Source organism: Limulus polyphemus, unplaced genomic scaffold, assembly GCF_000517525.1.
Source record: "Limulus polyphemus unplaced genomic scaffold, Limulus_polyphemus-2.1.2 Scaffold3512, whole genome shotgun sequence".
Taxonomy (NCBI): Eukaryota; Metazoa; Arthropoda; class Merostomata; order Xiphosura; family Limulidae; genus Limulus; species Limulus polyphemus.
Genome location: NW_013669122.1, coordinates 96082 through 109489, shown reverse-complemented (window position 1 = coordinate 109489; position 13408 = coordinate 96082). Strand labels below are relative to the sequence as shown.

Here is a 13408-nt window from a genome sequence, read left to right as displayed (position 1 = left end):
ATATAGTATATATAACAGCAATATACAAAATTTAAACACACGCAACTCTGAGACTAGAATACCACTTTCAACTGTGTGGTCAAAGAGGAGATAAAAAATGAATATTTATCAAAAAACACTACATTCCTTCAAGTGTAAAATGCAAATCTATAAAAAGTAAGTGGATCAACTCTTAACTATGGCACTTGAAATTATTTTCTAAAATAGATAATTCCTTTGGTAGTTAAAATATTTGTTCTTATATGTTGCATTCAAAATATTAGCATGCAGTGTTAAAAAAATTACAAAAAGTACTTTCCACTACTAATGAAGTATCTTATTACAATTCTTTCAATAACTGTAGAGCATAATTATACATAAGGCACTAAAGTAGAGAAACTAAAATACCAATCATATCAAATAGTAAGCTTTGAATTATACAACTTTATTGCTCTACTTATATCTGCTTGACTAAAAAAGCATTTCAGCACTTTGGCTATATTTTCAAAAACTGTTAAATCTAGGAAACACTGATTTCACAAAAATGCTTTTTACATGGTTTAGTTATCCAATATATGGTACAACATTTAATAGTTTTATACTGGCACAGGCTTAAGGCTAGTTTGCTAACATTTACTGGATAGTTAAAATCCATGAAAAATACCGTGTAGTAAAGAGAAAGGCACATACCAAACTTCTGGGCCTAAATGAATTACTGACTGAACAATTTGATCACAGTCACATATTCAACAATAAAGGAGAACACACACTACAAAATATCACTTTAAATAAAACAGTTACTTGGTGATTTAATTTTATGGTAATAGAATTTAAAGGATTTGTTTTGTTTTAGTACAAAAATACACAATGGATATCTGCATGGTGTCTGACATGGGGATTGAGCCCCAAATTCTGGCAGTATAAACTTTTATGAGTCACCAGAGGACAATATTTAAAGGATAAGAAAAAGGGCAACAAATACAAAACAATTAGAAATATTTTTATGTACTTTATATTGAGAAAATTAAATTAAAACTAAACGGTATCTTTTATTACTTAAATAATAAAAATCTTCAAATTTTGTGGCAAGTATGGAAGTAGCAAGTTTATGATATTAACTTTAAGAATGTCACTATAACATAACAGTTCTACTAAGTATTAATAAAATGTTCAAATGCTTGAAATAAAAAGATCATTTAGAACACACAACATTTAAAACATCTGAAATAACAGAGGAATAACATTATTTTCAATCTTGTATGCTAAACGTAGTTAACCTATCCACTAATAGCACTAACAACCATGTGGTGATTTCAGTCATAAAACAATTGAGATCTGTTAACATATATGTTAATTACACAGACTACATATTTGAAGTATAAAAGAACCACCTTATATTTATATAAACAGCTTAATCATACATAAAAGTATATAATTACGTTTAGTTTTAACAATGAAAAAAATGGTAGCCAAAAATTTATGAGATAACTCTTTTAGAACATTTGTTGTTCAATCTTTCAATATTACGACAAACATCTTAAAACCATGAACAAAAACTTCAACTACTCTCCTGGTAAATAATCTAGCTTCTGCAGTTGTCAAACTGTAAAGATTATTTACCAATAGATCCAGATACTAGCAGTGCAACCCATTTCATCACGCCACAGTGAAAAGTGAAGTACAACTGATATAGCCACACAAATCATTTCAGTGTGTTTAACCCATCACTGGAGGAGATTATGAAGAGTACAGTGGTGGTTGTTGGTGCTGCTGTTGGTGCTCCTGTTGATTAGTCTCTTGATGGAATTTTGTTTCCTTAAAAACAAACCAAAGGCTTGCAGCCCAAAGTAGGAAGTTTCCAAATCCAAAGATCTGACATATGAAAAAAAAAGTCGTAAACACAAAATATAAAATTTAATCTTTTCTTTACCTCAAAGCCAGTCATACTAAAAGACACAAGAATATATTCCCATACACAGTTTAAGTTTTACTTTCACTTTACGATAATTGACAGTAATTTTGCATAAGCTGTATGGTTATATGGAAATAAAAACTTAATAATTTTAAATGCTAGATGCTATTCATGAATAATCGAAACTATAATCACACTGTATGTTTAGTCAGTGACACCTCTAAAAATGAGAAACATATTTTCTATAGAAGTACTAAAACTGTATATATAGATATGAGTAGCTTCTGATATAAAACTATTCTCTTCAACTTAAATAATAGAAAATAAGCTTAGATTTTACTAACGTACGTAAAAACTTATAACTTAATGCAATTTTACAAATAAATTGAAAAATTCGACTAAAATTTCTACTGGACATTGAAGAATTTTATGTAGACACAGTACTGAAAATAATTAGGAAAAAAGTGAATGAAAGAGGTATAAAATGCAAGTTTTATAGGATTTCTGTTGTATGAAAATGAGCTGCAATTCATGTACTGATAGTTTACACTGTGATCAGCCGTCAATTAACCAGTCAGACAGTGCCACATTAGAATAATGCATATAAAAGTACAAGAAGTTTTACTATTCTCAGAAGTACTGTGGTGAATGTACTCAGGGCTCCCAAGACAGAAAAATCACATGCCCTACATTTAGAAATCAAAGTATGGGCTGGTAAATGCTACTCCATACAAGAGATTAAGGCTAAATTTAATTTCTCGGTAGGAGCTGTACGGAAACTTTTAAGAAAAGTAAATAAAACTAGTATTGTTAATAATAGACATGGTCAAGGTAGAAGGCTCAAACTCTCCAAAAGCAATGTTAACTAACTCATAACAGTCCAGTGGAGATCTTGCTAATGGCATGGCTGTAATTATATCAGTAAATGTTACCTCCAAAACAGTAAGATACATATTAGGATGATGTGGCCTCAGTGGCTACACTGGTGCTTAAGAAAGAGATAATCAGACCAAAAGAATGAAATAGGTATCAGCCTATAAAAATGGGATAAGGAAAGCTGGAGGAGTGTGCTCTTTCCAGATGACTCCAAATTCAAATAGTTTGGCAAAAATCAACAGAAGCTTATTTAATAACAGAAAGGATAACACACTATGGTCAGTGTACAACATCTACAGCAAAGCAAGCTGGGGGACCGATACACATGTGATGTAGGAAATCTACACAACATTCATAACACCACAATTGTTGGCAAGTACAAGCAGATTCTTATCCATCATGTCATTCCCTCACAAACAATACCTAAATGGCAGGTATTTATCTTTAAGTAAGACAATGTGGTGAAACAAGACCTTGAAAAAAAATAAGTGGACAATAGAACCTTGCATTTTAAAAATGATAAATATACTATTTAGTTGCAATTAATCATCGTTTGTGACTCCTGTATGCGTATCCCCTGCACATTTCCATAAATACTTCCAAAACTGTACAAGTAGGCAATTTGACCCATAATATCAGGTAATCATCAGGTAAGTTATATTCAAAAAGGCAGTTGAATTGCAATTGTCCAAAAGGCAGTTCAACTGCCTCTTTGAATGCAACTCTTAACTGATGATGACCCAATACTATGGATCAAAACGTCGTAATTATTACAGTTAGAACTCACCTACTCTAAAAGTTGCTGTTTGTAAATTTTCAATTAATTATTCAGATTTCTGTATTGTATATAATTATTGTTTATAGAGTTGTGCATTATGTGTGAAGTGCATGATCTTGTGTACACTATCATCTTGAAATTAATATTTGTATATCTTCAGAACTTAAAGTCATCTTCTACAAAACAGTTTTAAGGCAACACTAACAGTACACATGGTAATTACAACATGAACATACAAACTGTTGACATAACAAAACCAGAAGTCTTTCCTATGTAACTAATAAACACATTTTATATAAAGTTGATTTGATCTGATAAACATAATTTTTTGTATTTTAGTTTGTCCATATACAGGTAATCCTTGTGCAAAGCATCACACTCGGTCTATAGGCCTACTTATATTTCTTGCCCATAATTATAAAGATAACATTCTTCTCAGTGCTCATAGAATAACAAGTTGAAACTTTTATAACTCGTATTAAAAAAAATTGTTTTTCTTACACTATAATTTGTGTTAAGTCTGAAATAATCCCTCAAGTCTCACAAACTACGTACTTGAGTTTAGTTTATGGAATTGTGATTGGAAGTTTTTAAAATAAATAAAAAACAATGTGAAAAAGAAAATCTTATTTTTATGTCTTAACATACTAAGAATAAAATATTTGTATTAAAACTGCTAATACTTTTATTAAAAATGTTTCATTCAAAATTTCAGTATGCTTTCTTTGCATATTGTTTGTACTCTCTGTACACAAGGTTCAGATGGGTTTATAAAACATCTTTATATATAGAACTATATTCCATTTTCCAATCAGGCAATGATATATTGCATAATATATATATATTTTAAGTCCTAGCTCAGTTCTTCAAGTTATATAGTCCATAAATCTAATCTGTCAATATATGTGTATATAAGTTTTATGAATGCACTGGTGAATTTAGCAAGGATTGGAGAAAATTCATCATGAACTTCATGTTACAAAACCACATTTAGAAATTTGGCTATTGTACCAATGGAAAGTATTTAGTTGAGAACAAACTTTTTTTTAGAGGAATAGCCTGAAATCCAGCTTCTTAATCATAATAATATCCTACTCTATTTCACAAGCGATCATGAGAATAAAGTTACCAAGGAGACGTTAAGAGATGCATAGTTTCCAGTGTAGGTCTTTACACAGTGTTGCTTACTACATTCAGTGATTTGGTCAAAAAAATTGTCAGGAGTTGCATAGTACTTCACATTGCTAACTTCATGTGCCCAGGCACTAGCAGCTGAGAGCCATAATATAGTCAGGAGAACAGATGAAGCCAGATCCTGAAAGTTAAACAAAATATCAGTTACTTTAAGTAGGAAGTAAAACATAAAACATGGCCCACACATTCTCTAACAGATTTGACACAAAGGATATAAATTCACATTTAGGCTGATACAATAAATTACAATAGAAGATGGAAACTATGCAAATTTTCAGTGCCGTAAATAATCAGTAAATATCTTCTTTATATGTATGCTTATTCAATAATGATAGTTCTTGACATGCAATCATCTGCAATGTTCATTTTGTTCATGTACTTCTGATCATTTCCTGTAAATGATAATGACCCATAGAGAAATTCCTATGATAAAATGAATATCAAGTGCAGGTTTTATTTTGTGGATTTGTTAATAATTTTCTCCAAAATTAAGTATACTAAAATGGAGTAAAATGTATCTAACTTTAAGCTTCAGCTATGTCTTATTTCCTGAACTAAAAATTACAAACTTTAACACCCGAAAGCCTGTTGACAGGTATAACACCACATCTCACCTTGCTTTAATAAAAATTAACAATTCATGAGAATCACCATATCTGAAACACAGACAATTCAAATAAATAGTATAATAAATATAGGACCTTTTGAAATACCAATTTGATTTTTTGGGGTCAATTTATGATTTATAATACAATAAAAACCACTATATAACTTAATAAGTTTAAATTAAAAGAAAATTTAAAATCTCAATATTTCAGTTATAATTTTCTTTTGAAGGTAACTTCAGGAAGGTACATCACACATTATTTTGCCCCTGTAAAAACCTGAGATACTGGGCTGAAAAGGGTTAAAGAAATAGTCACAAAGCGATCCATCATAACCTAATTACTTGTCTAACATGATAAATTTCATATTTTAATATGATCTACCAGAATGGCACCTTATGTGACATATTTAAGGGCTAGGTAACTAATTTAAAAATGCAAACAGGAGGTCGATCGGTCAGAAGCAGTCAGTAATAAAATTCTCAAGTATTGCTACAAAATCTTTGTTACTGTCTTACAGATCATTGTTTCTATCTCTCATTTTCTTGGAACTTTCTGCCAAAACAGTCATTAAGTATTTTCTCATACATTTCTCAAATTTTGAAAATGCATTTTTTATTCCATATTAACGGTGATAGTTGCATAAAACAGCCATCCAATGAAAAGACTGTGATTAGAAAATACACTTAATATTTTGCCTAATCATGAAAAATGTAGATTATATCAAACATAAAGTACTGTTTCTCAACATACAAGTCCCATAAAGATCAGTACATAAGAAAAGTTCCTGTGTTTTTGGTGGTCCAACATAACTGAAACATTAAGTCAGTTTAACTATTAACTAAACTTGATTCACTGAACCAACCCCATGTTGGAAAAGGAATGTTTGTTATAATTCCAAATTTACTCTGTGTACCTACACAAAAGGTTGCAAGCTTCTAGTACAAGTCTGTACAAAAAAAGTGTTACAAACATATCTGTGCTGAAGATATGTTGTGAAGTGACACAAGTCTGACTCAGACTATCACAAATTGAAGTGCAAAGTGATGTTTGTGTATTACATTTACATAACCTCTAAAATGCGTATCTACAGTATTTTTCAGTATCTCTGTATATTGTATCTGGTATTGACTTTTCTCTATCACTAAATCAGTAATGTAAAATAAAATGATTATGTATAACTCTGACATCAGATACTTAATACCATGTTGAATGGCACTCTGTAAAAGGTTGTTGCATGTGCACACTGACTCCTGCCCATGCACAAAGGATTAAGTAATTTGTTTGTTTGTTTTAAGTTTTGCGCAAAGCTACACGAGGGCTATCTGCACTAGTCGTCCCTAATTTAGCAGTGTAAGACTAGAGGGAAGGCAGCTAGTCATTACCACCCACGACCAACTCTTGGGCTACTCTTTTTACCAACGAATAGTGGGATTGACCATTACATTATAATGCCCCCATGGCTGAAAGAGTGAGCATGTTTGGTGGGACGGGAAATCAAGCCCGCGACCCGAAGATTGTGAGATGAGCGCCCTAACCACTTGGCCATGCCAGTGCCCGGGATTAAACAATAATAATTTCCAAACAAAGTTTCAATTTCACCATTGGATTCATAGTGCATCACCCTAAATACAGGCCCATTGCCAAATACACTACCAGTCTTTAAAAAATATCTTAACAAAGGTACTGTAAGTTGCAAACATTACAAAAAACTGGCCTTTTCCAAAAATTAAACAACTCTTTCAAGCCTTTCATTGACTTTTGTTTATATACATAGGTGTATGTATGAGGGGGGTGGGATACACAAATATATATATATATATCAAACCATTCATTTTTATGCTCAGCAAGTTCTTTATTTCAAATTCTATTCAGTTTTAAAGAGTAGATGATGTTTAACAATTTATAGATAATTTACCTGTTTCAGAATTTTGACACAAAACTTTACATTTTCAGAATTACAGTATCTGCTACACATTTATATTATCAAGTTCTTTTAATAAATAGACCCAAGCCATCAGCTTAATGTTTTATACTTATCTCACTTACATATGCTTGTGCCTGTATTAAGTAGTTACTGCAAAATTGGTTTGTTTACATAAACCCTACTGCACCCTGGTGAAAACCTGTTAACTTTTTGCAAGAAAATATGTGATATGAAAATTGTAGTTTCTAGTGACCAAATGTGTTGTAACAATTTAAATATAAATATATATATATATATATACTAAATAACCCGTAAAGGAAATTTTTTGACTTAAATACCTTCACTGAAGAATAATACCATCAGCTCCAAAATGCCAGTCTGGTGAAAACAAATAATGTCAAAATGAAAATGAAGTATACTGTACTATTTTGACAAGTTTCAAGTCTGTTATTTCAAAAATATTTACTTAATTCTTATATTTCTTTATGATTGTTTGTTTGTTTCAAACATTTCTGCAAAGCAACACAAAGGGTTATTGAAATTACGGACTAGAGGGAAGGCAGGTAGCCAACAACATCCACTGCCAACACATGGACTACACTTGTTAGACTGAAGAGTGGGATTTGATTGTCACTCTTATAACACACCCATAGCCCCATGTGAACCATAAACCTACAATTCATTTATTTTGTTTATCAGCTTCAGTAGAAAACATTTAATTGTTAAACACTTTCAGACTTCTTCTGAACCACATCAGGTTATTTTTTCTAAAAGCTATCTACATTTTCAATCAGTATTAGAACTGGGTATTTTATGGTACTTGCTAGTCAAATGACAGTCTCAATAATCAACTAATACATGCCCTCTCCAACCCCCACCCCTGTACAATAAAACAAAAGTGGGTATACCCAAACATTTCTTTACTCTAACGTGGTAGTAATCTTCCAATCTTATTTTTGGTTTTCTTTATAATTTTCAAATAGTTTCATATGATAAACCTCTTTTGAAAATCATTTTTGCAAAAAACATATCTCTATCAAAAAATATATTTTGCCACAAATGTTTTTAAAGATAATCTAGACATTTCCTATTTGACAAATGAATTGCTAATACTGACAACATACCACACATGGTTCTCAAAATACAAATATGTAGTAATCCCCCACTTATTTTATGTAATTCAAATAAACTGATAATGAAATAATAAAAATGTATCTTATTATCACCAATAAGGTTAATAATGGTTATATTTAAAATACATCCCAATTACAGTTACAAATAAGTTAGTTATTTTATTTATGTATATTGTTGGAATAGGACAAACATTAAAAAATTAGTCAGTAAAGATTTGAGTCATCAGAATATTTAGCCTATCACACTCACTAAACAGTAAATTTAACTAAACTTATCTGATCTGGCGATAATTTTACTTTGTGAACTTAATAAAAAAATATCTCATGTTTACAAACACTGCAACTCAATAAGATCATAGTATAGCTATTAAAAGTAAAAATACCATATTTAAACAAAGAATTAAACATCAACAAGATAACTTTATTAAGCCTTAAGCAATCTCCAGTCATACGATTTCTTTGTTTCACATTGTATATATATATATATATATTCCTGTGTCTAGGTAAACTACTTGTACCTGGTGGTGACAAAACCTCCAAATGTTGTACAATTGTTATTGTGTTAAACTTGTAATAAAGTTTTCTTTGTTACCCATTTAATCTGTCTGCAAACAGTATAAGCATATCTTATCTCAATTTATCTGATGTCTTCTCATTGAATAAAATTTCTGTAGCTTTCAAAAAGATATAATTTAAACTTATATATTTATTCTATTTTTACATGACAGTCTAATTCTTGCTCTATCCAATCAATTTAAACATTCTTTGTTGCTGTTTTCAAAGCAGCATTTTGTTAGTAAATCTTTAAACTACTTGATGTGGCAGCATAACAAGGTTTGAACCAAGGCCTGTATGAAAGCTATGGGAAGAAAGTTATAATATATTCTCAAGGGATGATATGTTCTTAGCACAAATAGATATTCTAAAAATTCTAAAACAAATCAACAGTGTTTTTTTTTTTACAGATGAAATTCTGCAGCAGTGCTGAAATGAAAATATTAATTTTTTTTATTATTCCTGAATTACACCAAAAAAATGTTTAAAAAATGACAAAATATCAAATCTAAAATATTTCTGAGTTAAAATTGTCGAAATATAGTTTAAAATAGACTTTAAAATGTATGTTTCAAAAGGTTTTTACGAAGTAGCAAAAAGTACAAAAAGCAAGAGGAAACACTATCTACAGAAAGCCTATGTTTTGTAAGTGAACATTTATCATACACAGAATGCAACTGCATTATATAACATTTAGAAACAATAAAAAGACTTATTCCCTTATCAATCATCTGTTGTAACAATACTGTACACACATTTACAGATTTGTTATTCCATACAATTCAGTATTGTTTTATAATGTTTGTAAGTGTTTACAAAGAAGTGACTTATGGGAGACAAAAGATAGATCTGAAGTGGTATTTTTTACACACTTCTAACTTTAAGTAATGATGGACAAATTAAGAGCACTGTGTAGACAAAAATCTGTAGATTTTTTTTTTACAACAGTTTTTAGGCCTGTTGATTTTACAATATGTATCCAGCTTTCTGCTTTAAACCATAAGTTTTCAAATGAGTTATGACTGTTCATTTCCCTAGGTTTGTTACAAAGTGCTTGAGTAACTGTGTAGTTATAGATATAACACTTAAGGACCCAACATTGCAATAAGCCTTTCCTTCTATAACAAAACATCTGCAGTTAACTTGTTATAATAATTTTTAGGCCTATTGGTTTTCCCAATATTTTGTAGACTTCAACATTTAAACCACAATTTTTAAAGAATTATATTGCATATATAAATAGTGTTTCATAGAATATTATGTCTCTCATCATGCAGCGTAAGTGATGAGAAAGATTCAATCAGCAAAATATATGATACACAAGAATGTAGCATCATCAAAATAGGTGTAAACAAATTAAAGTAATAACATGTATGAAGAGTAAAAAAGTGGTCGACTAAAACATGATATTTTCTCTATATTTTTGGAACCTTTTGAGATTTTTTTTTTTTATTTTCCATTCCTCAATCTCAGTGGATGTTTTTTGTTTATATGACCAAAGCCATTGTTCCAAATTAAAACTTTTTAACATTATATTTTATTCTGGATTATACACATATTCCACATCTCAGTGAATAAATAAAAAAACACACAAACTATATTTCCACAAACTTACACAAACGGGAACCATTTGATTACTAGTGTAGAATGAAATTGAACAAATATAGATCCCGAGAGCTAATAGAGTGAGCAAGAAGGTGAGCACACCTACTGCCACAAAGAATTCTGCACTGCTTGAAAAGTCCCATGGTAAATCTGCCACCACAGTTTTATCATCACATTGAACTACTTTTATAGGTATCTGGTTCAGCCTATAATAAAATAAGGTAAAAGTTATTACATTTCTTGACCAACAAAAAAAACAAAATTAACAAGCAGGACTTTTTTTTTAGTGTACTTCTGTTACACTTGTTAACAGGTAGACACCATTGTTAAAATATGCATCAAATTATAAATTAATACACTTTTAAAAAAGCGAGAGAGACTCATAGTATCACTTTTACTTGTGAGTACTTATTTCTTAATCCATGAAAAACACATTATTATATAACAAGTTTATTAGTGTGTGATTTAACACATAATTCATACCTCATGGTGGCAAAATATCCCAATATATTATCGATTTCTGCGTAACGTTAAATGCAGAATTTGAACACTGAAATAGGACATTTAATATTAAAATAGAACAGTGAAAAATAGAACAGTCGGGTTATAGGGTTTTTATTCATTCCTATCAAGACTTCTTGAACCTACATGTTTTTCTAACATCATGAATGTACCACCACGTGAGGAACATGAACCCATTTCAGGTAATTCAATGCTTAAGTACCTACATGAACACTTAACCTTTATTAATGGACACCCAATCCTGTCAGAATCCATCACTGAAATAAAGGAATGCTAAAGAACTTCTCCATTACCTCATGATTAAATAAGTACTTACTTCCTTGTCTGAACAAAATTTTTGAAACAATTTCCTTCCAATAGAATGATTCTTGCCTAAGATTGTAATTGTAAGACTTATAAACTAAATGTTTATTTATTTATTTATATATTATAGCCTACAATCAACTTGATTTATAGATATAGAAACCAAGTAAAAGTCATATACCATTTTTCAAAAAAATTTCCAAAAATTCTCTCTGACATTTACTATCAAATTATTTATGACCAATAGAAAGAAAAGGTTTTAATTTACTGAATTATGTATAACACTATATATGTATATACTGAACATAACTACTTCTACCTCTATTTTATCTGTTTACTTAGTTGTGTAATGTTGCATTAACTGATTAATTATGCTAATATTTTGTTATACAACCTTAGTTTACTTGCAGTTGTTCAAGTACAATTTTTTTCTATTTTTTATTTTGTGAGCTGAAATGTTCTCTTTTAGTTACTGTCATTATGTAACACCTTTAATTGTTCAGTACTAAATTTTATCACAGATGACTACATTGGTAAATACCGTTAGTAACACTGATGTATAAACAAAATATACTCATAAAATAAACCAAGTTAGACTCTTACTTGAATGGATAACCAAAGTTAAAAATCACTTCACTGATTTTCCCAGCCGAACAATCGATCTTAAAAGATGTGTAAGTACTGAAACCTGCAGTGGTCGCAAAAGCAAAGATGGACATTATCTGTTAAATGAAGACCAAAGTGAATCCTTTAATATTTGCATTACACGTTATCAACTACTAAATAAGAACACAACAATAATTTTTGTATTGCACTGCAAAGCATACTTACTATCTAAAAACTTTACAAAACTTACACCTCATCTTTTTGTAGCTTTTCTATTTAGTTTTGAGCAAGTTTTACTAAAACAAAACAATGCAAAATGTGAGTGTCCACTTAAAAACACTTCTTTACTCTTAAATACACTCAAAACACCTTCTTTCATAGCATAAAATCAAGTAAAACCAGCTTTTAATGATTTTGTAAATGCTGAGTATGTAATCTATGTTGATCCAGAGGATAACATTTTCGTAAATGAAAAATGTATTTCCAATAATACTTACCTCTACTCAAACTACAGCTATTACTCGACTGCTAGGGTTTCCTTCCTTTCCCCATCTAAACTCAGGTCTAAATTTTTCTCGCTTTCTCCAGTCTTTTATTCTCCACTTAATTGCCCTTTGGCAATATTTGTCACAAGACACTCTCCACCTTTGTTAATGTACCCTCTATCCTGGTACTGTATATAACACCTCATTCAGATAATATTATCACTTTTTAGAGACTGACCCAGTCCACAGTCTCTAACACCAGCTTTTAGAGGGGAGGAAGGGTGGGAGAGGGTAAAAGACAGATAAGTATTATTGGAAACACATTTTAAATTTAAGAAAATGTTAACTTCCAAAACATACTTACCTCCTCTCATACTTACAGCTAGAATCTCACATTGATAAGGTGGAGGGACCAGTGAGGGCATTATCCATATAGAAAGCATTTGCATAGATCAAAGGTGTGCCAATAGAAAATTAGCACCCTAGTGGGGGAACCGCACTACATCCAGAACAGATATGCTCCTCACCCGGAACTTAATTCATGTACTATGGGTGGAATTTTACATGATCTATCATCACTACTGGACAGGCCCCAACCAGATAGCTCAGGGTTAGAATTATAGGGCCATGGTTCCTATATCCCACACTGGTGGATAGGGCAATTGAACCACAATATATATATATATATTCTTGTGAGTGGATCCCAACCTGTAGTCACAGAGTGATGCATTCTGAGCCACCACGAGAAAGAAGGCAATTTCAAAGTGTACAAACCTTCTCTTCAACCTAAAGAAGTCCAAAAGGCAACACTCCAAACCCAGAATGATGGGATCCAATATGCCATACTGTAACAAATTTGTTGTTATGTATTTCTTTAATTTCAACATTTGTTTAGATTAAGTTTACATTTTAAAACATGTGTAGCTTA

The 13408-nt window shown here is 30.7% G+C and overlaps 1 protein-coding gene across 1 annotated transcript in view; it reads right to left on the bottom strand.

Moving 5' to 3' along the window:
* Positions 1–860: 860 nt before the first annotated feature.
* LOC106469487 (synaptophysin-like protein 1) overlaps positions 861–13408 on the bottom strand; it is a 26684-nt gene continuing 14136 nt past the window's right edge. Inside the window, exons 3-6 of the mRNA XM_013929987.2 lie at positions 11993–12111; positions 10575–10770; positions 4675–4860; positions 861–1851 (exon numbers count right to left, since the gene is read on the bottom strand). Coding sequence (XP_013785441.2) covers positions 1717–1851; positions 4675–4860; positions 10575–10770; positions 11993–12111 — 636 coding nt within the window. The 3' untranslated portion in view covers positions 861–1716. The remainder of the gene's footprint in view (positions 1852–4674; positions 4861–10574; positions 10771–11992; positions 12112–13408) is intronic.